The following is a 24,097-nucleotide window of genomic DNA, read 5'->3' on the forward strand; positions in this document are numbered from 1 at the left end:
TAAAGGGGTGGCAACGGTCTTCATCCCAGCCTCGATCAGGTCCAGGGTACATACCCTAAGGGTCTCTGTATTGAACACTGACAGACTGAGTTTCAGAATCCACACAGAGCCAACCAAAGAGGGGGAAGTCTGTCATATATGAAAATCAGTGCTCTCCCTTTCCATTACAAAGACATGGTTCCCACACCCTGCTGAACACGGGGTTTCGATTAGTTTCAAATACCACCGACACCAACATCTTCACATTATAAAATGACTCCACTGACAACTATAGGGCAAAATGTCAGAAACGTCATCACTTATGACCTTTTTAATCTGAACATGGACTGTTTGAAGAGTTTTATCTCAAGTTTTTTGTGATCTGCTCTGGTTGGATTTCCCCTCCAGCCCTTTGATGATGGAGATGGAAACTGACTGGGGTAAAGAAATCAGAAATCTAGAGCAACATGACTGAGCTTCCAGCTCTCACACACGTACACTTTTCATTCACACTCTTCTCAACACACACATGCTCGTCACAATGGAAGAGGCACATGTATAGCTTCCTAATCAATATCTGTTATATTTGGAAGCCTCACACACACATGGTCTTTATAGAATGCATTTGGGACACCATGTGTGGAGTATGCACCTCTGATGAGGAGATGGGACTGTGAGTAGTGCATTGGATTTAACTTGACCGGCATGCAGGGTTGGTGGGGTTTTCACTTTTCAATTGATTCCATTGTAGCAAACAAACTAGATCAAAGATACCATTAAACACACCATAAAATTGCATAACATGGCAGCACTTAATTATTGCAGCCATACCAACAATGATATGCAGGAATGTAGTCTACTTTGTAATCTGCTAACAACACATTTAGTGAAAACAGGTATTGAGGACACCGACCTCTGAGTTAGCTGAGTAAACAGAACCGCTGTGGTTCCTTAAGTGGGGCAAAGTAACATACAAAGTTTCTCATAAAATACCTCAGATCTAGGTCATTGCCTCCTTTAAAGAAGTTTCAACACCAAGTATAAGAACAAAGATGACAAAAACATCTTGCAAACAAGTTGTCAGTAAATTACGGTTTAGTAATACCTGGAATATGCTGAATGTTCATTTTTATTTGACTATTTGACATAATCCACAGATGTGTTATCAGTCCTCTTCAAAGTAGGGATGTGGACACTTTAACATGCTGGTGAGTAACAGTCATCCAAATTTCTTTATCTTGACATTATACCGATACAAAAAACTAGAGAGATCTGGGCAAATAGAAGACTGAAGGAGGTAGACAGACAAAGTGTCATTGTATTACTATTTCAACATGTTGCTTTCTTATTATTATCCTAAGGTGACTTTAAGAATGTGTTAGGATTTATGTTCTAAAATCATGTGCATACAAAGTTCAAGTTTAAAAAGGTCACATACCTCATGTGTGCAGTTCATGTGCAGACACTGTGATAAATAAAGTTGAAGTCTGAAATTTACATACACCTTAGCCAAATACATTTCAACTCAGTTTTTCACAATTCCTGACATTTAATCAGAGTAAAAATTCCCTGTCTTAGGTCTGTCAGGATCACCACTTTATTTTAAGAATGTGAAATGGCAGAATAATAGCAGAGAGAATGATTTATTTCAGCTTTTATTTATTTCATCACATTCCCAGTGGGTCAGAAGTTTACATACACTCAATTAGTATTTGCTAGCATTGCCTTTAAATTGTTTAACTTGGGTCAAACGTTTCGGGTAGCCTTCCACAAGCTTCCCACAATAAGTTGGGTGAAGTTTGGCCCATTCCTCCTGACAGAGCTGGTGTAACTGAGTCAGGTTTGTAGGCCTCCTTGCTCACACACACTTTTTCAGTTCTGACCACACATTTTCTATAGGATTGAGGTCTTTGTGATGGCCACTCCAATAGCTCCAATACCTTGACTTTGTTGTCCTTAAGTCATTTTTCAACAACTTTGGAAGTATGCTTGGGGTCATTGTCCATTTGGAAGATATAGATAATTTTGTACCTGTTCCTCCAGCATCTTCACAAGGTCCTTCACTGTTGTTCAGGGATTGATTTGGAATTGTGATACAGTGAATTATAAGTGAAATAATCTGTCTGTAAACAATGCATAAAGTAGATGTCCTAACCGACTTGCCAAAACTATAGTTTGTTAACAAGAAATTTGTGGAGTGGTTGAAAAACTAGGTTTAATGACTCCAACCTCAGTGTATGTAAACTTCCGACTTCAACTGTATATATCTGTCATGTATCCTATTCCACTCACTTAGCTATCACAATTTCAACTGCCTCTACTTCGGTTAATTCATGTTATCTACTGTATACAGACATTTCTAACAGGAAGAACATGGCCAGATCTTGTCTCTCTCTTGGCAAAAACATAACTAGTGCTAAAATTAGCTCAAACATATCAACCAATATGTTCAGTACTCAACATTTCATTTCATTGCTCTTATTATTAATAATTTTGGCATTGAGATCAGGTTGGTTATTTTTGATATATGAGGCTACAGTTGTGTGTGGCCAATTTGATCTATCATCACAATCAAGATCAAATGTTCAGCTGAAAAGGATTTGTGCTAATGTGTCTGTAGACACGGAGAGCCAGAGAACAGGTGAGATGAGTCTCTTCAGAACCATTTGGTGGACTACCGTCATATTTCTCTTGTACAGATGTAAGTGATTCCTGTATTTTTGTAATATGGAAATAAATAATGTTGTGCATTACATTTTACATTCCAATAAATGTTTAGTTTAACATTGTTTAGTATTGCTTAACATTCCAGAGTTGGTTCATTCCTCTCTAGAGAGAACTGCCTGTGACATCACAATGCAGTGCATTCGGAAAGTATTCAGACCCCTTGTATTTTTCCACATTTTGTTACATTACAGCTTTATTCTAAAGTGATTAAATTGTTTCCCCCCCTCATTAATCTACACAAAATACCCCATAATGAAAAAACATGTTTGAAATGTTTTGCTAATTTAAAAAACAACAACTGACATATCATATTTACATAAGTATTCAGACCCTTTTACTCAGCACGTTGTTGAAGCACTTTTGCCAGCGATTACAGCCTTGAGTCTTCTTGGGTACAAGCTTGGCACACCTGATTTGGGGAATTCTCCCATTCTTCTCTGCAGATACTCTCAAGCTATGTCAGGTTGGATGGGGAGCATCGCTGCACAGCTATTTTCAGGTCTTTCCAGAGATGTTTGATCGGGTTCAAGTCCGTGCTCTGGCTGGGCCACTCAAGGACATTCAGAGACTTGTCCCAAAGCCACTCCTGCGTTGTCTTGGCTGTGTGCTTAGGTTCATTGTCCTGTTGGAAGTTGAACCTTCACCCCAGTCTGAGGTCCTGAGCACTCTAGAGCAGGTTTTAATCAAGGATCTCTCCGTACTTTGCTCCATTCATCTTTCCCTCGATCCTAACTAGTCTCCCAGTCCCTGCCGCTGAAAAACATGCCCACAGCATGATGCTGCCACCACCATGCTTCACCGTAGGAGCGGTGCATTCAGGCCAAAGAGTTCAATCTTGATTTCGTCAGACCATTGAATCTTGTTTCTCATGGCCTGAGAGTCCTTTAGGTGCCTTTTGGCAACTCCAAGCGGGCTGTTATGTGCCCTTTACTAAGGAGTGGCTTCAGTCTGGACACTCTACCATAGAGGCCTGATTGGTGGAGTGCTGCACAGATGGTTGTCCTTCTGGAATGTTCTCCCATTTCCACAGAGGAGCTCTGTAAGAGTGACCATTCAGTTATTGGTCACCTCCCTGACCAAGGCCCTTCTCCTCCGATTGCTCAGTTTGGCTGAGCAGTCAGCTCTAGGAAGAGTGTTGGTGGCTTGGATTTTGCTCTGAAATGCACTGTCAACTGTGGAACCTTATGTAGACAGGTGTGTGCTCAATGTTGAGTCTCATAGCAAAGGGTCTGAATACTTATGTAAAAAAAAAAAAATGGGGGGGTATTGTGTGTAGATTGATGAGGATAAAATAATATTTAATACATTTTAGGATAAGGCTGTAACTTAACAAAATGTGGAAAAATCAAGGGGTCTGAATACTTTCCGAATGTACTGTATGTAACATGTTGTATTTGTGGACAGGTACATTCCAGGTTCGAGCCAACCCCTTAGGTCAGAGAATGGGTATCATCTGTCAGGGGTCTGTGACTGTAGAACCTGGGCCACTCTTTCGCATGGGTTCCAACCTTACAGTGTACTGCACAACCACAAAGCCCAACTGTGGCCAGAGGTCTGTCTGTCGGTCGATCGGTCGGTAGATAGATAGATAGATAGATAGGTGTCAATATGTTTGTATATAGAAAGGAAGGAGAGTGACATAATGAAGAGAAGGGAACAGAGAGAGACGTTTTGTAGTATTGAAACCTCTTTGTGTTGTCAGTTTATCTGTGGAACTGAATGGGCAGGACCAGACGGCACTAGAGATCTTGAACTGTTCCACTGTCCGGCTGAGACTGACTAACCTCCGCACACCAAACTCCATTCTGGTCTGTAGGCTGCGGCAAACAGACGGACGCATACAGACTGTTTGTGGGCTAGACCTACACACTGGATGTACGTCTACTGTCTTTAGATTCTGGATGTTATCTTTGCAGTGTTGTTTCCTCTCTGGCTGGTTGTTGTTGCAGCAAATTAGCATTAGTTCTCACTTGACCAATTCTGGACTCTTATTAAATAGTAAATCAAATATTTTAGATGTTATTCAGAGCAATTGCTAGACCATGTAAGGGTGTGCTGTATACTATTGCTCTACTTCCCTGCAGACCCTCCTGATGAGCCCAGTGGTATAGCCTGCCAGGCTTCCAGGGACTCAGAGGAGATCACCTGTAGCTGGAGCAGAGGACGGGAAACACACCTGGTCACAACCTACAATGTCTCAGTCAGGAGGTGAGCTGGGTGATGAGCCCTGTAGTGTGGTAAAGTCTGCTCACTGTATTTTCCTCCACCTTGGGCTAGGGTTACCACATCAGAAATATATTGTGAATAGATGTGTAGCTACACTCTTAGACAAAAGGGTTCCAAAAGGGTTATTCAGCTGTCCCCATAGGAGAACCCTTTTTGGTTCCAGGTAAGAAACCTTTTTGGTTCCAGGTAGAACCCTCTGAGGAAAGAATTCTACATTGAACCCAAAACGGTTTTACTTGGAACCATAAGGGTTCAAGCTGGAATCAACACGGGTTCTTCAAATAATTATCTTATGGGGACAGCCGAAGAAACTTTTTAGGTTCTAGATAGCACCTTTTTTTCTAACAGTGTAGTATACACACAATCAGCCTTTTATATACGTGGCTTGAGCACTTAAACAGAATAATGAACAGATTCAAGGCAAGGAAAGCTTTTTCCCATTTGTCCTTCTCTGGAAAAGTAATGTGACTTGCTTATCCACAGTGTGAACAGAGCCCAGGTGTTTCACCGTGGGATCCAGGGTACTGGTGTATTCAGTATTCCACGGTTGGAGCTGGATGAGAATGAACAGTACCAGCTGAGTATAAGAGCTCACAACCACCTGGGAACATCACTGTCCCAACCCTTCAACTTCTCTGTCAATGATGTAGGTAAGTTCATGTCTCTGAATACATACATACATACATACATACATACATACATACATACATACATACATACATACATACATACATACATACATACATACATACATACATACATACATACATACATACATACATACATACATACATACATACATACATACATACATACATACATACATACATACATACATACATACATACATACATACACACAAGTTTTTATATATCTTCATATATTTTGTTACCATAAAGGATGTGCACACGCCACTACCACCAAATCGCATCTCACTCTGGTGCTGGGAATAAAACAAATAAACATCCATTTAAAAAATCCTTGTAAATATATACATAGTGTTCTCTCATATCTGAAAACGTTTATGGGTTTTGCATGTGAAGTAATTACTCATCCTGTAACTTGTTCCTTTTAAGGACATCTTGCTGTGAAATCCTCTGATATGGTTTGAGTTTGACATTGTTTTCAAAGGATCGGCTTCCTGCATGTATTGTCTCTATGTGCTGATTAATACCAGGACTGTCAATGTTAATAAACCGTAAATGAACAGGACATTGGGGCATAACAACTATTAAATGATGAGAACATCCCATTAAGCCCATCTAGGTTTGTAATTTACCTGATGTGTCTCTTGGCATTGCAGTGATACCAGACCCCCCTCAGATCATGAAGCTGGAGTTTTGGAGTGGCTCCAGGGCAGCTGTATTGCACTGGAACTGCTCTGAATACCCCAAACCTTTAAGACCCCACATCAGGCTCAGAACAGGCAATGGCTCCTGGGTGAGTTATATTATATTGTCGTCATCAACATCCCCATTCCTCACCTTGGTTGCATCTAAATGTTCCAATACTGTACATGCACTCTCACAGTTGGACTAATACAAGAATAAAGAGAAGAAGTATGAGTGAATGCCATTATCTGTTGGTGTTTTTGTGCAGCTGGAGCTACACTTGGATCCTAGCGGAGGCCTGGTCAAGGTGGAGGGCCTGAAGCCCATGATGCAGTATGAGTTCCAGATCAGAGTCTGTTTCTCCATAGAGAGGCCAACCTCTGCACAGAGGCCCACCACTGCGCTCAGGCCCTCCTCCACCCAAAGGCCCCTCTGCAGTAGATGGAGCCCATCAGCTAGTAAAACAAGCCCAGGCATAGGTAAGCCCAGAGCCCAGCATGGTTTTTAAATAATGCACGTTTCAGAGAGAGCCTGTTCACACATTACAGTGAGGGTTGGAAGTCACTGACAACAGATTATTTTGACAATGTTGTGGAAGTTGTCTAAAGAAAAAGTATAATGTAGATATTTTTACTAACCTGTAAAGTGTTGTCATCAGAGTAACTTGTTCTCCTTTATGTTTTCAGCGCCCACTAGAGAGCTGGATGTCTGGAGGGTGTTGGGTATCCCTGGGGTGGATGGGGTTCAGGATGTGACAGTACTATGGAAGGTATCTGCAGAAACACTATCAGTTTTGATTGGTTGGTTAGCACGCTTAGCAACAAAAAGCTGTTCTTTGACCTCAAGACCTTTAAAGAAGATCAAATAGCATACCATGGTGGACTGTTGGTGGTAATTATATTGTTTGAGGTTGTGATTTTTCAATGGTGTTCTGTAGAGCTTTAATCCTTAAATTTTGTTTGGATGATAAACTTGGATAATACTACATGGAAAGGAGATCTTTATCTATTTATCTCTCTGTCTCACCTCTCTCCGTCTCACCTTTCCTCTTTTCTTCCCTCTCTCCATCTGTTCCCCCCTCTCTCTCCTCAGCCCCTGTCTCCAGGTGACTATAGTGGTCATGTGTTGAGGTATGAGCTGGACTACCTGCATGAGGGGCAGAGACAGGAGGAGGTCACGTATCCTGCTGGTGTCACCCAGTGTTCTGTCCAGGTGTCACCTGGGGTTCAGGAGTTGTTTGTAAGGGCTGTCACCTCCTACGGGACATCTCCACCTGCTACCATACAGCTCAAACACACAGGTGAAAAAATATACTTGCTACCATACAGCTCACACACACAGGTGAGAAGATACACCTGCTACTACACACCTCCCAGACACAGGTTTACTTGTTTTTCACTTAAGTAATTGTGATATGATGAACACCAACCATATTATTTGTATTACAGGTATGTCTGGGCCTGTTCTGAGAAGCCTCAGTCCGGCAAACGTAGAAGGAGGGGATGTAGTTGCCCTGTCCTGGTCACGGGATGGATCTAGTGGGGCTGAAGCAGAGGTACTGTTGGGCTTTTTGGTGGAGTGGAAGAGTCAACATCAGGAACTGGGCTGGCAGAGAGTGGCCAGGGAGAGAAACACAACACTCATCACAGGTAAGTACATAAGTCAGAAACACAGACACATTTATGACCGTGTCTTTGTATACAAACTGCTGCTGATTCTGACAATGCATGTGATGGGGCAATGCTCATCATCAACCACAAGAGGTAGCTAGTGGAGAGAATTGACTATTTTGGACTACTGAGATAGACTCATCAAATCAAATGTTATTAGTTACATGCGCCGAATACAACAGGTGTAGACCTAACTTACAAACCTCTAACCAACAATGCAGTTAAAATGAATAAGAATAAGAAATAAAAGTAACAAGTAATTAAAGAGCAGCAGTAAAATAACAATAGCAAGGCTATATACAGGGAGGTACCAGTACAGAGTCAATGTGCCGGTTAGTCAAGGTAATTGAGGTAATATGTACATGTAGGTAGAGTTATCAAAGTGACTATGCATAGCATAGATGATAACAACATAGAGTAGCAGTGGTGTAAAAGAGAGAGGGGGGGTTGGGCAATGCAAATAGCCTGGGTAGCCATTTGATTAGATGTTCAGGAGTCTTATGGCTTGGGGGTAGAAGCTGATTTGAAGCCTCTTGGACCTAGACGTAGTGCTCTGGTACCGCTTGCCATGCGGTAGCAGAGAGAACAGTCTATGACTAGGGTGGCTGGAGTCCTTGACAATTTTTAGGGCCTTCCTCTGACACCGCCTGGTATAGAGGTCCTGGATGGCAGGAAGCTTGGCCCCAGTGATGGACTGGGCCGTACGCACTTGCCCTCTGTAGTGCCTTGCTGTCTGAGGCCGAGCAGTTGCCATACCAGGCAGTGATGCAACCAGTCAGGATGCTCTCGATGGTGCGGCTGTAGAACCTTTCGAGGATCTGAGGACCCATGCCAAGTCTTTTCAGTCTCCTGAGGGGAATAGGTTTTGTCGTGCCCTCTTCATGACTGCCTTGGTATGCTTGGACCATGTTAGTTTGTTGGTGAAGTGGACACCAAGGAACTTGAAGCTCTCAACCTGCTCCACTACTGCCCCGTCGATGAGAATGGGGGTCCTCTTTTTCCTGTAGTCCACAATTATCTCCTTTGTCTTGAGAGGTTGTTGTCCTGGCACCACATGGCCAGGTCTCTGACCACCTCCCTATAGGCCGTCCCGTCGTTTTCAGTGATCAGGCCTACCACTGTTGTGGCATCGGCAAACTTAATGATGGTGTTGGAGTTGTGCCTGACCGTGCAGTCATGAATGAACAGGGAGTACTGGAGGGGACTGAGCACAGGGGCCCCTGTGTTGAGGATCAGCGTGGCGGATGCGTTGTTACCTACCCTTACCACCTGGGGGTGTCCTGTCAGGAAGTCCAGGATCCAAATGCAGAGGGAGGTCCCAGGGTCCTTGGCTTATTGATGAGCTTTGAGGGTACTATGGTGTTGAACGCTGAACTGTAGTCAATGAATAGCATTCTCACATAGGTGTTCATTTTGTCCAGGTGGGAAAGGGCAGTGTGGAGTGCAATAGGGATTACATCATCTGTGGATCTGTTAGGGTGGTATGCAAATTGGAGTGGGTCTAGGGTTTCTGGGATAGTGGAGTTGATGTGAGCCATGACCAGTCTTTCAAAGCACTTCATGGCTACAGACATGAGTGCTACGGGTCGGTTGTAATGATTCTCCTCTTCGTCTGAGGAAGAGTAGTCAAGATTGGACCAACATGCAGCGTGGTAAGTGTCCATGTTAATATTTTAATATAACAGAACACACAACAAATATAACAACGAGAATGTAAGAAACTAAACAGTCCTGTCAGGTGAAACAACACAAAACAGAAAACAACTACCCACAAACACAGGTGGGAACAGGCTACCTAAGTATGGTTCTCAATCAGAGACAACGATTGACAGCTGCCTCTGATTGGGAACCATACCAGGCCAAACACAAAGAAGTACAAAACCGAGAACAAAACATAGAATGCCCACCCCAACTCACGCCCTGACCAAACAAAATAGAGACATGAAACAGGAACTTAGGTCAGGACGTGACATCGGTAGTCATTTAGGCAGGTTGCCTTAGTGTTCTTGGGCACAGGGACTATGGTGGTCTGCTTAAAACATGTTTGATTTACAAACTCATACAGGGAGAGGTTGAAAATGTCAGTGAAGACACTTGCCAGTTGGTCAGCGCATGCTCGCAGTAATCCATCTGGCCCTGCGGGCTTGTGAATATTGAACTGTTTAAAGGTCTTACTCACATTGGTTGCGGAGAGCGTGATCACACAGTCTTCCGGAACAGCTGGTGTTCTCATGCATGTTTCAGTGTTATTTGCCTCGAAGCAAGCACAGAAGTAGTTTAGCTCGTCTGGTAGGCTCGTGTCACTGGGCAGCTCTCAGCTGTGATTCCCTTTGTAGTCTGTAATGGTTTGCAAGCCCTGCCACATCCAACGAGAATTAGAGCCGGTGTAGTACGATTCGATCTTAGTCCTGAATTGACGCTTTACCTATTTGATGATTCATCGGAGGGCATAGTGGGATTTATTATAAGCTTCCGGGTTAGAGTCCCGCTCCTTGAAAGTGGCGGTTCTAGCCTTTAACTCAGTGCAGATGTTGCCTGTAATCCAAGGCTTCTGGTTGGGGTATGTACGTTCGGTCACTGTGGGGTCAACGGCATTGATACACTTATTGATGAAGCCAGTGACTGATGTGGTGTACTCCTCAATGCCATCTGAAGAATCCCGGAACATATTCCAGTCTGTGCTAGCAAAACAGTCCTGTAGCTTAGCATCTGCAAGCGGCAGGGTAGCCTAGTGGTTGGACTAGTAACTGAGCGTTGGACTAGTAACCGAAAGGTTGCAAGTTCAAATCCCCGAGCTGACAAGGTACAAATCTGCCGTTCTGCCCCTGAACAGGCAGTTAACCCACTGTTCCTAGGCCGTCATTGAAAATAAGAATTTGTTCTTAACTGACTTTCCTATTAAAATGTTAAAAATCTAAAATAATAATAATAATCTGACCACTTTTTTATTGACTGGGTCACTGGTGTTTCCTGCTTTAATTTGTGCTTGTAAGTGGGAATCAGGAGGATAGAATTATGGTCAGATTTGCCAACTGGAGGGCGAGGGAGAGCTTTGTATACGTCTCTGTGTGTGGAGTAAAGGTGGTCCAGAGTTTTTTCCCTCTGGTTGCACATTTAACGTGCTGATAGAAATTTGGTAAGACGGATTTAAGTTTCCCTGCATTAAAGTCCTCGGGCCACTAGGAGCGTCGTCTCTGGGTGAGTGTTTTCCTGTTTGCTAATGGCAGAATACAGCTCATTGAGTGCGGTCTTAGTGCCAGCATCGGTCTGTGGTTGTATGGAGACAGGTAGATAGTGTGGTAGATAGTGTGGTCTACAGCTTATCATGAGATACTCTATCTCAGGCGAGCATATCCTCGAGACTTTTAGATATCGTGCACCAGCTGTTATTTACAAAAATACATAGTCCGCCGCCCCTTGTCTTACCAGACGCCGCTGTTCTATCCTGCCAGTGTATAACCAGCCAGCTGTATGTGGATAATGTCGTCGTTCAGCCACGACTCCGTGAAGCATAAGATATTACAGTTCTTAATGTTCTGTTGGTAGTTTAATCTTCCGCACAGGTCATCAATTTTATTTTCCAAAGATTGCACGTTTGCTAGCAGAATGGAAGGCAGTGGGGGTTTATTCGATCGCCTACAAATTCTCAGAAGGCAGCCCGACCTCCGGCTCCTTTTTCTCCGCCTTCTCTTCACATAAATGACGGGGATCTAGGCCTGTTCCCAGGAAAGCAGTATGTCATTCATGTTGGGCTTGTCAGACTCGTTAAAGGAACAAATGATTCTGCCAGTTCGTGGTGAGTAATCGCTGTTCTGATGTCCAGAAGTTATTTTCAGTCATAAGAGACGGTAGCAGCAACATTATGGACAAAATAAGTTTAAAAAATAAGTTACAAACAAGGCAAATAAACGAACAAATGCAATTGGTCAGGAACACGTAAAACGTCAGCCTTCTCTGGCGCCATCTTATTCATGTATTATATGGTGTGTTTTGTTTCAGGTCTGACGCCGGGAGTGAGGTATAATGTGTCTCTGTATGCTGACACTACATGGGGTGTGTCCAACCCCTCATCTGGCCTGGTTTATTCCAGAGAAGATAGTAGGTTTACATGATTAGGAATTTGTGAAGTTATCCCTCATGTACAATAACACATTGTGGTTTTGTTTGCTACTTTATGGTATTACTTTGCACTGCTGTTTCGTTACTATCCCATTATATAAAGTAAACATAATTCTCCAGTTCTTATTCTCCAGTGACAGTGTTCCCTGACTCCCTGTCTGTATTTAAGAACCTGTGTCGGTACCGAAGGTGTCAGTGTTGGCCCGTGAAACCAGTCGGGTTCTGATCCAATGGGAGGAGCTACCAGTGGACCAACAGAGAGGCTTCCTAACACACTACAACATCTACCTCAAGACACTGGACTCTGACACAGATCAGAATCAGAGGGGTGAGAGGATAGGAGTGTGTGTGTTGTAGTGTATGCATTATCAATATGCACGTGTGTGCATTTTCGGTATGTCTAAGGTGTTCTGCGCATACTCCAGTATTACAATGGAAAAAACATGTCACCTAAAAATGAATCTCGCCCACCAGCCGGCTCTCTCTGTCGCCAGCAATTCGTGCCTGGGGACGGGGTTACCTAGAAATCAACCTAGTGTCATTTCTTTGATTCGCATGCCTCACAAACCCACAGCTGAGAGAGCTGACACAGAGCTGAGACAGGGCTTTCCACCCTTTCACCACACAGAGAAAGTCAACACCCCTCTCCTTAGTTCCAGTAATCTGTCTCTCTGAATCACACTGAATTAAACTGTACTGTACATCAGATGTAGAGGGATTAGACTGTGATATTATAAAGTACATCTCAAGAATCTTCAGGAAGTATACTCTGGGAGCCAAATGGACCTCTTCTCAGTCAATGGAAGAGAATGGATGTCTTGTTTGTTTGTATTAGTTAGTCTCAGTTAGCTACAGTGTGCAGTTTCAGGGCTTGGTTCTTCAGAGAATCAGAAGTTATTCTTAAACACCACAGCAGGATGTGGTTGTGTGCACATGCATATCCGACGCTAAAGTCAGACCTGAGTTGTTACCCAACATGCACCACTCCCGTTTGTGGACCCCTATACTGGTGCGGAAAGCAGCTAGAACAACTACTTTTTACCCTGTCCCTGTAGTGTAATGACTTGGTGTGATGAAAGCTGTGTGCAATACTGTAGTTTAACTGTTGTTGTCCTGGCTGTAACAACATGTTGTAGGGAATCTACAGAACCAGTCAAAAGTTTGGACACACCAACTCATTCAACAGGTTTTCTTTATTTTCACTATTTTCTACATTGTAGAATACTAGGGAAGACATCAAAACTATGAAATAACACATTCATGTCATAACCAAAAAAGTGTTAAATCAATCAAAATACATTTTAGATTTTAGATTCTTCAAAGTAGCCATCCTTTGCCTTGATGACAGCTTTGCACACACTTGTCATTCTCTCAACAAGCTTCACCTGGAATGAGTTCCCACATATGTTGAGCACTTGTTGGCTACTTTTCCTTCACTCTGCAGGTCAACTCATCCCAAACCACATCAATTGGGTTGAGGTCGGGTGATTGGGGAGGCCAGGTCATCTGATTCAGCACTCCATCACTCATCTTCTTGGTAAAATAGCCCTTACACAGCCTGGAGGTGTGTTGGGTCATTGTCCTGTTGAAAAACAACTGATAGTCCCACAAAGCGCAAACCAGATGGGATGGGGTATTGCTGCTGAATGTTGTGGTAGCCATGCTGGTTAAGTGTGCCTTGAATTCTAAATAAATCACTGACAATGTCACCAGCAAAGCACCCCCACACCATCACACCTCCTCCACCATGCTTCACGGTGGGAACCACACATGCCGAGATCATCCGTTCACCTAATCTGCTTCTCACAAAGACATGGCGGTTGGAACCAAAAATTATGACTTTTCTTCTTATTGGTGTCCATTAGAAGTGGTTTCTTTGCAGCAATTTGACAATGAAAGCCTGATTCATGCAGTCTCCTCTGAACAGTTGATGTTGAGATGTGTCTGTTACTTGGAACTCTTTATGAATTCTTTATCTGGGCTGTAATTTCTTATCTGGGCTGCAAATTCTGAGGATGGTAACTTATTCTCTGCAGCAGAGGTAACTCTGGGTCTTCCTTTCCTGTGGTGGTCCTCATGAGAGCCAGGTTCATCATAGCTCTTGATGGTTTTTGCGACTATACTTGAAGAAACTTTCAAAGTTCTTGAAATTTAGGTGACTACCTCATGAAGCTGGTTGAGAGAATAGTGTGCAAAGCTGTCATCAATGGAAAGGGTGGCTACTTATATATTTTGATTTGTTTAACACTTTCTTGGTTACTACATGATTCCATATGTGTTATTTCATAGTTTTGATGTCTTCAGTATTATTCTACAATGTAGAAAATAGTAAAAATAAATAAAAAACCCTGGAATCAGTAGGTGTGTCTCAACTTCTGACTGGTACTGTATGTTAAGGGGTCATCTTGTCTGCTCTTTTGTGGATATACATAACTTATACTTACCTACACTTTGTGATAAATGCATTTGTAAAAACATTACATTTAAAGTCGGAATCAGCAGTTGAAACAATAACAAAGTATTCTCCCGCCGTTTTCAGAAAAAAGCTGAGAAATGGGGCTGGAGAAGTTTAACCAAATTCATAGACAGAGCTATGGATGCAAGGACTGACCATCCATGATATCAAAATTATAGTTATAACCATGTTTTCAGGCTATATAGTGTTTATTTCCATTTACTTTGTTTACAAACATTGGAGTAAACCAAGCTTATATTTTGGGTTCTGACAGGGTACGACAGTTGAACTGGGACCATGAGGCATTTGCTGCAGAATGTTATATTCCTGAAGTTATATTCTTCAGGAATCAATGGGTACAATTAAAAAATAAAAAATAAATGGATGAAGTATCTGCTGATTTCCCCTTTAATTGAGTTGGTGATTGATTGATAGGTTGATTGATTCATTGATTGTGTGCATGGTGAAATGCTATATATCTCTGGTCCGCCGTCTTCTCTCCAGTGACTGTATCAGGGTCCATTACAGTGTCAGGGCCCAGTCAGAGGTGGCTGGAATGTCCTGAGGGGGCCGTGGCCCTCAGAGTGTCTGCCTCCACGGCTGCAGGGGAAGGACCACAGGGGGAGTGGCTACTCTCGCACTCTCCAGTCACTGCAGGTCAGTCACATTCACTACCATGGCCATGTTCCAAACTTACAACAACTCACTCCCTCCCTCAGCTCTGCAGGTCCGAAACATTCACAACTAGCCTTGTACGGACATCCTGATTTCGCAAGCTTGCATTCTTATTTGCTAGAATGTAAGCTTGCAAGATCAGGATTGTCGAAGAGGCTAATTCACAACCATGGCCACGTTCCAAACCAATCACGCCTTCCCTTCACTCTGCTCCAAACACATTATGATTGCCTCTCTGATGTCTTAACCTGTTCTTACAGTGTGCTGTCGTTTACTAACATGTACCCTTTTCTTCTCTAGTTGGGTTGGTGGCTGGCATGTCGCTAGTGGCAACCATTGTCATGGTGATAGTGGCGAACCTGATGTGTTGGAGCTGTGTGAGGAAAAGGTACCAAGCTGGTGGCGCTTGCGTTTATAATCCTGTTTCAGCTGTTTATGCTTTAGTTGACGTGGTAACAGACAGTGTATACTTTCTGGTACTTACTTTCCAAAGAAGTACTGTACTCTTTCTGTTTTTAAGTTTACCGTGCTATTGAGGTTGACATTTTTGACTGTGGTGAACAATGTGGTTAACACATCTGTTTGCATGTGATATTTACTGCATGCACTGTAATGCACTGTGTTGCCTAAAGAGCTGAGAAAAACTGGTCACAACAACACTATCACATAACAATACAACCCCAATATGAGACTAAGTGATCAACAGCAAACAAGCAGTAAACAACCAAGCTCATTATGAGACTTCCATTCCCTGCAGGATCAAACAGACATGTTTATCCCTGGGTCCTGTCTGGCTTTCTGAGAACCTCCCCAAGCCTGGAAACAGCAATGCTATCAGACTACTGAAGGTAATCTACTAACAGAAAAATTGTGTCTTCACCTCCCTGTCTACATTTTCAGAATGCAATATGAATGCATCTATATCGTTCAGAATGCAATATAAACACATATACATCTTTCAGAATGCAATATAAATGCAGTGCAACCTTTGATGTTATTGATCATACATTTTTATTTAAAAAAGGCACTTTCTATGGCTTCACATCACCTGACATCACATGGTTGGAGAGTTATTTATCCAACAGAAACCAGAGAGTGTTCTTCAATGGAAGCTTCTCTAACATCAGATATGTACAGTTCGGTGTCCCTCAGGGCAGTGTCCTTGGGCCATTACTCTTTTCTATTTTTACAAATTATTTGCCACTGGTCTTACACAAAGCTAAAATAACTATTGTTGTGGAGGATTCCACAATCTACATGCCAGCACCTAAAGCTAGTGAGTTTGCAGGAGTTACAGTCAGTATCCGAATGGGTGATTAATAATAAACTGGTCTTAAATACACTGCTCAAAAAAATAAAGGGAACACTAAAATAACACATCCTAGATCTGAATGAATGAAATATTCTTATTAAATACTTTTTTCTTTACATAGTTGAATGTGCAACAAAATCACACAAATTATCAATGGAAATCAAATTTATCAACCCATGGAGGTCTGGATTTGGAGTCACACTCCAAATTAATGTGGAAAACCACACTACAGGCTGATCCAACTTTGATGTAATGTCCTTAAAACAAGTCAAAATGAGGCTCAATAGTGTGTGTGTGGCCTCCACGTGCCTGTATGACCTCCCTACAACACCTGGGCATGCTCCTGATGAGGTGGCGGATGGTCTCCTGAGGGATCTCCTCCCAGACCTGGACTAAAGCATCCGCCAACTCCTGGACAGTCTGTGGTGCAACGTGGCATTGGTGGATGGAGCGAGACATGATGTCCCAGATGTGCTCAATTGGATTCAGGTCTGGGGAACGGGCGGGCCAGTCCATAGCATCAATGCCTTCCTCTTGCAGGAACTGCTGACACACTCCAGCCACATGAGGTCTAGCATTGTCTTGCATTAGGAGGAACCCAGGGCCAACCGCACCAGCATATGGTCTCACAAGGGGTCTGAGGATCTCATCTCGGTACCTAATGGCAGTCAGGCTACCTCTGGCGAGCACATGGAGGGCTGTGCGGCCCCCCCAAAGAAATGCCACCCCACACCATGACTGACCCACCGCCAAACCGGTCATGCTGGAGGATGTTGCATGCACCAGAATGTTCTCCACGGCGTCTCCAGACTGTCACGTCTGTCACATGTGCTCAGTGTGAACCTGCTTTCATCTGTGAAGAGCACAGGGCGCCAGTGGCGAATTTCCCAATCTTGGTGTTCTCTGGCAAATGAAAAACGTCCTGCTCGGTGTTGGGCTGTAAGCACAACCCCCACCTGTGGACGTCGGGCCCTCATACCACCCTCATGGAGTCTGTTTCTGACCGTTTGAGCAGACACATGCACATTTGTGGCCTGCTGGAGGTCATTTTGCAGGGCTCTGGCAGTGCTCCTCCTGCTCCTCCTTGCACAAAGGCGGAGGTAGCGGTCCTACTGCTGGGTTGTTGCCCTCCTACAGCCTCCTCCACGTCTCCTGATGTACTGGCCTGTCTCCTGGTAGCGCCTCCATGCTCTGTCACTACGCTGACAGACACAGCAAACCTTCTTGCCACAGCTCGCATTGATGTGCCATCCTGGATGAGCTGCACTACCTGAGCCACTTGCTACCACTAGAGTGAAAGCACCGCCAGCATTCAAAAGTGACCAAAACATTAGCCAGGAAGCATAGGAACTGAGAAGTGGTCTGTGGTCCCCACCTGGAGAACCACTCCTTTATTGGAGGTGTCTTGCTAATTGCCTATAATTTCGACATGTTATCTATTCCATTTGCCCAACAGGATGTCAAATGTATTGTCAATCAGTGTTGCTTCCTAAGTGGACAGTTTGATTTCACAGAAGTGTGATTGACTTGGAGCTACATTGTGTTGTTTAAGTGTTCCCTTTATTTTTTTGAGCAGTGTACATCTAAAACTTAAAGCATTGCATTTGGTTCAAAACATTCTCTAAGACCTAAACCTCAACTGAAGTTGTACATAAAGGGGGTGACCATTGCGCAAGTTGAGGAAGCTAAACTCCTAGGTATAACATTGGATAGTTAATTATCATGGTCAAGTCATATTGACAAAGTTGTTGTGAAGATGTGGAGGGGAATGTCTGTTAAAAAAATATGTGTTCTGCGTTATTTGACGAATCAATTGTAGTAGTTGTTCAGCCGCTGGTCTTATTACTGTCTGGTAATATGGTCAAGTGCAGCAAAGAAATACCTAGCAAAGCTGTAGCTGGTAAAGCTGCACATGTGCGTCAATCTAATTAACATGTGTCGTGGAAATGTCCTTAATTACCAAATGATGAGAGAGCAAATCACACACGAGTCAGAGATATGCTTAATCTTCACCTTTAATAATAATTAAGCTTTTGCAATAGCATTTTGAATTTCAACAGTTCAGTATCTCTAATGAAAAGTTGAGAGTGGTCAACATAATGGCAAATGGGATCCTTTATAGCAAAGATCCACCCCCCCCCCCCCCCCCCCTAGACTTCTTCCATTTAAGAATGATGGAGGCCACTGTGTTCTAGGGGCTCTTCAATGCTTCAGAAATGTTTTTGAATTGAGGCTTTAACACAACAAAATGTGTAATAAGTCAAGGGGTATGAATACTTTCTGAAGGCACGCAGTTTTATAAAGAGCCTTGGAACTCCCTTCTATCTCCAATTACTCAAGTAAACAGCAAACTTACCTTTAAAAACACAGATTAAACAGCAACTCATGGAACTGCGGCAACAGTGAGGGGAAACACCTTTTTATTTGTAGTTTGTTTATATAAAAAATGTTGTGGTGTTATTTTTTTTACCCTAATCTCATGATATCCAATTAGTAGTTACAGTCTTGTCCCATCACTGCAACTCCCCTACGGACTCGGGAGAGGCAAAGGTCAAGAGCCATGTGTCCTCTGAAGCATGACCTTGCCAAGCCACACTACTCGCTCATCCCGGAAGTCAGCCACACCAATGTGTTGGAGGAACAACTTTCAGCTGGCATGCGAGTCAGCTTGCAGGCACCCAGCCCACCACAAGGAGTTGTGTGAGCGCGATGAAATCCCAGCCCGCCAAACCCTCCCCTAACCCAGACAACGCTGGGCCTATTGTGCGCCACCTCCAGGTCAAGGCTGGCTATGACACAGCCTGGGATCGAACCAGGGTCTGTAGTGACGCCTCAAACACTGCGATGCAGTGTGTTAGACCTCTGACCCACTCGGGAGGCCGTTGTTTTTAAGTTGTATTGTTTGTATATTTTTGTTGTTGTATTGTTTGTATATCGTTATATAAAAAATGTGTGTGACTGTTCTTCTCTGTCAGTGTATCAGTGTTTTTACTTGTCATGTTTTGTGTTTCTTGTGGACCCCCAGGAAGAGTAGCTGCTGCTTCTGCAAAAGCGAGTGGGGATCGAAATAAACAAATAGAGCCCTGTCATCTAAACCAGGCCTACTAGCTTTCTAAGGCCTTGACTTCTTCACAATAACCTCTGTGTTTGTATTGTCCTCCTATAGCATGAAGAGCCAGTGGTCCCAGCTTCGTCCTGGTTGTTCACCGTCAGTGACCCACCACTGTCCCCCATTGAGGAGATCCCTCCTGGGGAGAGGGAGGAACTGTACCCCATCATCCACATTGTGCGGCTCCAGGGTGGGGCTAGGGCCGGGGGAGGAGAGGGGACAGGAGAAAGGACAGCAGCACCTCTGGAGAATATCGGATACAAACCCCAGATTACAATCACAGCTCCACGAGACAAGACGGAGAAGAAGGAATACAGGGGACACATTCCCAGCTGTGAGAGAACAGACAGATGCCCTGAGGAGTCTGGAGGACTGCTAGGAGGCTGGCTGTGTGATGTAACAGTAGATTTCTCTGGCATTTCTCCAGGACTGGATCTGAGCTCAATGGGGCGGAACACCTCCCCAAGCCCTCCTAAGATAACAAGCCTCTTCTCTGGGGACACGTGGCTGGATGAGAAGGGGTTGGAGGTGGGCCTTGGTTCTCTGGACTCAGCACAGGGACAGAAAGTGGCTCTGGAGGACCCAGTCGGCTGTCTGGCTAAGACACTGACCACCGGTTACTTCCCCCAGGCTGCTGACCTCAACACCACTACCTACAACCACTGACAGAGACATCTTTAAAGCATTATCTTCTCCATCCTTCAGTGATGAGAGGAAAGGTATTTTTCTGACCAACTGAACAAGAGTTCCAATGAATGGACTTTTATACCATTCTAACTAAATTTACAGTCATACTAGTGTTTCAGAATAATGAACGGACTGAAAGGACACATACCTCAATTACATAATATACTATAACAGTGGATTTATAACAATTTCTGCTCGCTGCTATATAAAGATTATGGTTCACTATAAAGAGTCTTTCAGATGATAAATGTGTGCGAACCCATTACACCCCTTAGTTTATCTGATTATGCAGGATTTACCCACCAGCCAAGCTTCTGGGAGAGCACGATGGCTCTCTTTTGATTTGTTGATAAATGTTTCCCTGTCAATCCCTGTTTGTCTATTGATGTATACTGTACCACACAATGGGTTTCGTGCCCAAAGAAGACAGATGTTGAGGATATGTTAAGTTTACAACATAGTTATATTCTGCATCTTAGAAGTGAGGGATACAGTATTTGCACGCCGCTGTGTAACATGGTATAATAGTAATGGTATAGTAATGCAGGGTAAACTGACCCTAGATCTGTTCCAGGGCTGTGTTCTCCTCATAGAGCCACCTGCTGTACCAGGCAGTTATAGTGACTTCCTGAAACAGACTTCTCACTTCCTCCCTGAGAGCTTATAAAACTGAGGGTGCATCTCAATAGTTTACGATGTTTCCTTGTATCTTCAGCTCCTTTCCTTCATTTGCTCTTATCAAAAATGTCTGGACTAATGAATTTAAATTTCCCAGGAGGCCGCCGCAATATTGCTTTCATTTGTCCTGTGTTTTAAAATAAGTGCAGATGAAGAGCAGGAGAAGATTAGAGAAGATATTAGACATCCAGTCTTGTGAGTGGAGAACATCTGTAAAAAGTGTTAATCTCCAAATCCAGTGTGAGAGGGGGATCCCCTACAACTGGCAAATATCACTCACCTGGTATGTCACTATGGTTGTATTTAGAGAGGCAGACCAATTCTGATCTTTTTTCCCCCAAAATGGTCTTTTGACCAATCACATCAGCTCTGAAAAATAACTGATGTGGAAATATGTGATGTGATTGGTTAAAAAAAAATGTTGTGAAAAAATGATCAGAATTGGGTTGCCTGTGTGCACACAGCCATTTTAGGATTGGGCTCAGATGTGTAGGCTACTTGTCGTGCTCTGTTGAACCCGCAGAGGACATAGCAGAGGAACTGAGATGAGGGTTGGTCTTATCAAATGTCAACTGACACACATCTCAACCAAAACAGGCTCGCACGCTTTCAGCCAAACCACTGACACACACTGCAATGGACTGAGAAGATATTCAGAAATGTAGAGGAAAAATATCAAATGAGTGTAAGTAAAAACATAGGGAGCCCGTTGTGTATAATTAACGAATGCTGTTTGGTAGGGAATTATCAACTGTATGATGTCGGAGCTGGGTGAGTGGTGCTTTCTGTTTGTATACAGCCTACATTCACATGGTCTATTTGACTCAATTGCTGCAGTTGATTATTGTAGTACAGGATCAACCATTTGAGCTATCAGAATAATCTCAATCAATAATCTGTTATGGTGTCATAGTGAACATTGAGCAATGTTCGACATGCATGGGAAGATGTGTAGTCATTTCCTTTTTCTTTTCTTCAAAAAATAAATAAATATTGTTGTCAAAAAGATGGTGTATTTAATAAATAAGAAATACAGTGACATTCTCATGGGGATACATTAAATGACTTGTATATTATACATGTTTATTTCTGTAGTGATACTGAAAGACCCCATGGACCTTCAGCTATGAGACACAAATGGAATGCAGCTCACCACTGGTAGTGAACATCCCAGAGGTCCAATGGCCTATTCACCCCATGGTTGGTGGTCTATCCTCATTGGCATCACTTTGCTGTGTGCCATAGGGTCTAGTAGAGGTAAGTGGTCTATTCACCAATCATGTAGGCTACCTACGTAATACGAGTTATGTCAAGAACACTTGATATTCTTCCTTAGTGATACTTCAAAGCGTTTGTCCAAGATAGATTCATAACATGTCCAAGACATTCATCCCTGTCCACAGACTGTGTACTCTGCAAGTCTGCGTTTGCCTTGAACTGTTCTCATATGCTGTAGGATTATGCTTGATCTTTTAATAAACACCCTCTGAATATGTCTTTAATAGTATGAGTTGATTTCCTCTTGCTGTCTCATTTCTCTGTGTGCCAATAGTCACCAAACCTCGGCACAGACTGTATTGAGCGCAGGCTTTTATTCCAGCCCAGCACAAACACACCTGATTCTACAAATATATAATATATATGGTGTGTTATTGCAGGGCTAGAACAAAAGCCGGTACACCCTGTAGCTTACCAGAACCAGTGCTGGAGACCCTTGTTCTGTTGTGTTTTCTGTTCCGCTTCTATGACATTGCTGCTAAAGCAAGTATTTTTAACTTCCAGTTTACTCCTCTGTCATTCCCCAGTGAGATAGCAAGAGTTTTCTTTGTCGTTTTGTTGTGCCTCCAGCTGATAAGCCATGTACTGCATCATCCAGCATTGGGGACCTGGTCCTTCTGGGCTCGAGCTTCCAGGTGTTCTGTACCTATCAGACTAGCTGCAGAGCTTCCAAATCAATGCACATCGACAAGAAGAAAATGCTCAAAATACAGCCCTACAACTCTACAACTATATTCCTCAATGTGACAAACATAAGTAAAAACACAACGTACACCTGCCTGTGTGAAGGAGAACCTGAGCCTTGTGGACTCGATATTGATACTGGATGTAAGTATGGAACAGTATATACTCTGCAATATAGCACTCCGCAATACCAGAGCACTCTGCAATACAAAACAAGGTGTCAACAGTGACCAGAATAACTATAGGGCTGGGGGTGTGAAACCAAACTGAATGGGACAGATGGAGAAAAACAACTTGTGCCTTTTTGACACTCATGAAGGAGAACACCGCTCCCTGAATTAGCCAGTCAGATATGCAGTGTGACATCTTTTCATCAAGTAGTCTTTAAGTACAACATGGGGTGGAGGAGTTGCATTATAAAGTCTGCTCTATACCTCTTGGACCATCTAGTCTGACAACTAACTAGTTCAACCCATGTCAGTGTCAGCACTTCTAACAGTTGTGTCAGAGGTGCAAGTTTAAATGATACACATTTAACTCATGTCAGTGGTCTTTAAAGGAACAATACCATCACATGCTGGTTACTGGTCCAAAGCACAATGAGAAAAACACTTTGTACCAGACCACGTCCATTTGTGTTGTTGATGTATTGTCATGGTTACCTTGCAGACACACCTGACCTGCCAGAAAATGTAACCTGTGTCCAGAAAGCTCCATTTCGAGAGGTGATGTGTACATGGAGGAGAGGAAGGGAAACTCACCTGACAACCACTTCAGAGCTCTGGTGAGTTTGGAAGAGAAAGAGAAAGGGACAGACAGTACTATGCCATGCGCCATATCATAGCTTTAATAAGGAGCTGAGGAATCGCAGGGTTGGTGGTCTCTCTCACATGTTGGAGCAGAGCAGCCTTGGTGGTCAAGCATACTTCTGCTACCAACAACCCAATATGGTTTCTATGGCAAGACAACGACACGTTTAAGTAAAAACAGACTTGTCACTGTTATGTTTTGCTCAGTATAGTTTTTTCACCATACAGACTCAAATACGGAGAATTAAAGAAAAAGAGAAAAGAAGAAAAGAAGAAAAGGGAAATACATGAGATATAAAAGCCAGTTGGTATGGATGAGGTGTACTGTATAGTACGTTGTGGATGACTTGTATGTGTT

At 43.2% G+C, this 24,097-nt stretch overlaps 1 protein-coding gene across 3 annotated transcripts in view; it reads left to right on the plus strand.

Moving 5' to 3' along the window:
- The first annotated feature begins 1,011 nt into the window (after positions 1 to 1,011).
- The window catches only part of LOC109902661 (interleukin-12 receptor subunit beta-2), a 34,259-nt gene continuing 11,173 nt past the window's right edge, over positions 1,012 to 24,097 (plus strand). The window contains exons 1-20 of one of the 3 annotated variants that reach the window (XR_004202362.1): positions 1,012 to 1,187; positions 2,600 to 2,680; positions 4,111 to 4,258; positions 4,409 to 4,581; positions 4,791 to 4,914; positions 5,416 to 5,582; positions 6,236 to 6,372; positions 6,532 to 6,742; positions 6,950 to 7,032; positions 7,356 to 7,563; positions 7,712 to 7,912; positions 11,933 to 12,031; positions 12,222 to 12,380; positions 15,012 to 15,164; positions 15,483 to 15,570; positions 15,940 to 16,030; positions 19,661 to 21,653; positions 22,064 to 22,225; positions 22,817 to 23,074; positions 23,600 to 23,714. Coding sequence is in view for 1 of the 3 variants with exons in the window: in XM_020499221.2 (XP_020354810.1) it covers positions 22,111 to 22,225; positions 22,817 to 23,074; positions 23,600 to 23,714 (488 nt within the window). In the remaining 2 variants the exon portion in view is untranslated. Of the gene's footprint in view, positions 1,188 to 2,599; positions 2,681 to 4,110; positions 4,259 to 4,408; positions 4,582 to 4,790; positions 4,915 to 5,415; positions 5,583 to 6,235; positions 6,373 to 6,531; positions 6,743 to 6,949; positions 7,033 to 7,355; positions 7,564 to 7,711; positions 7,913 to 11,932; positions 12,032 to 12,221; positions 12,381 to 15,011; positions 15,165 to 15,482; positions 15,571 to 15,939; positions 16,031 to 19,660; positions 21,654 to 22,063; positions 22,226 to 22,816; positions 23,075 to 23,599; positions 23,715 to 24,097 lie in introns of those variants that run through there. The other 2 variants (XR_004202363.1, XM_020499221.2) reach the window with 2 other exon arrangements.

This window comes from Oncorhynchus kisutch, linkage group LG13 (genome assembly GCF_002021735.2).
Source record: "Oncorhynchus kisutch isolate 150728-3 linkage group LG13, Okis_V2, whole genome shotgun sequence".
NCBI classification, from domain to species: domain Eukaryota; kingdom Metazoa; phylum Chordata; class Actinopteri; order Salmoniformes; family Salmonidae; genus Oncorhynchus; species Oncorhynchus kisutch.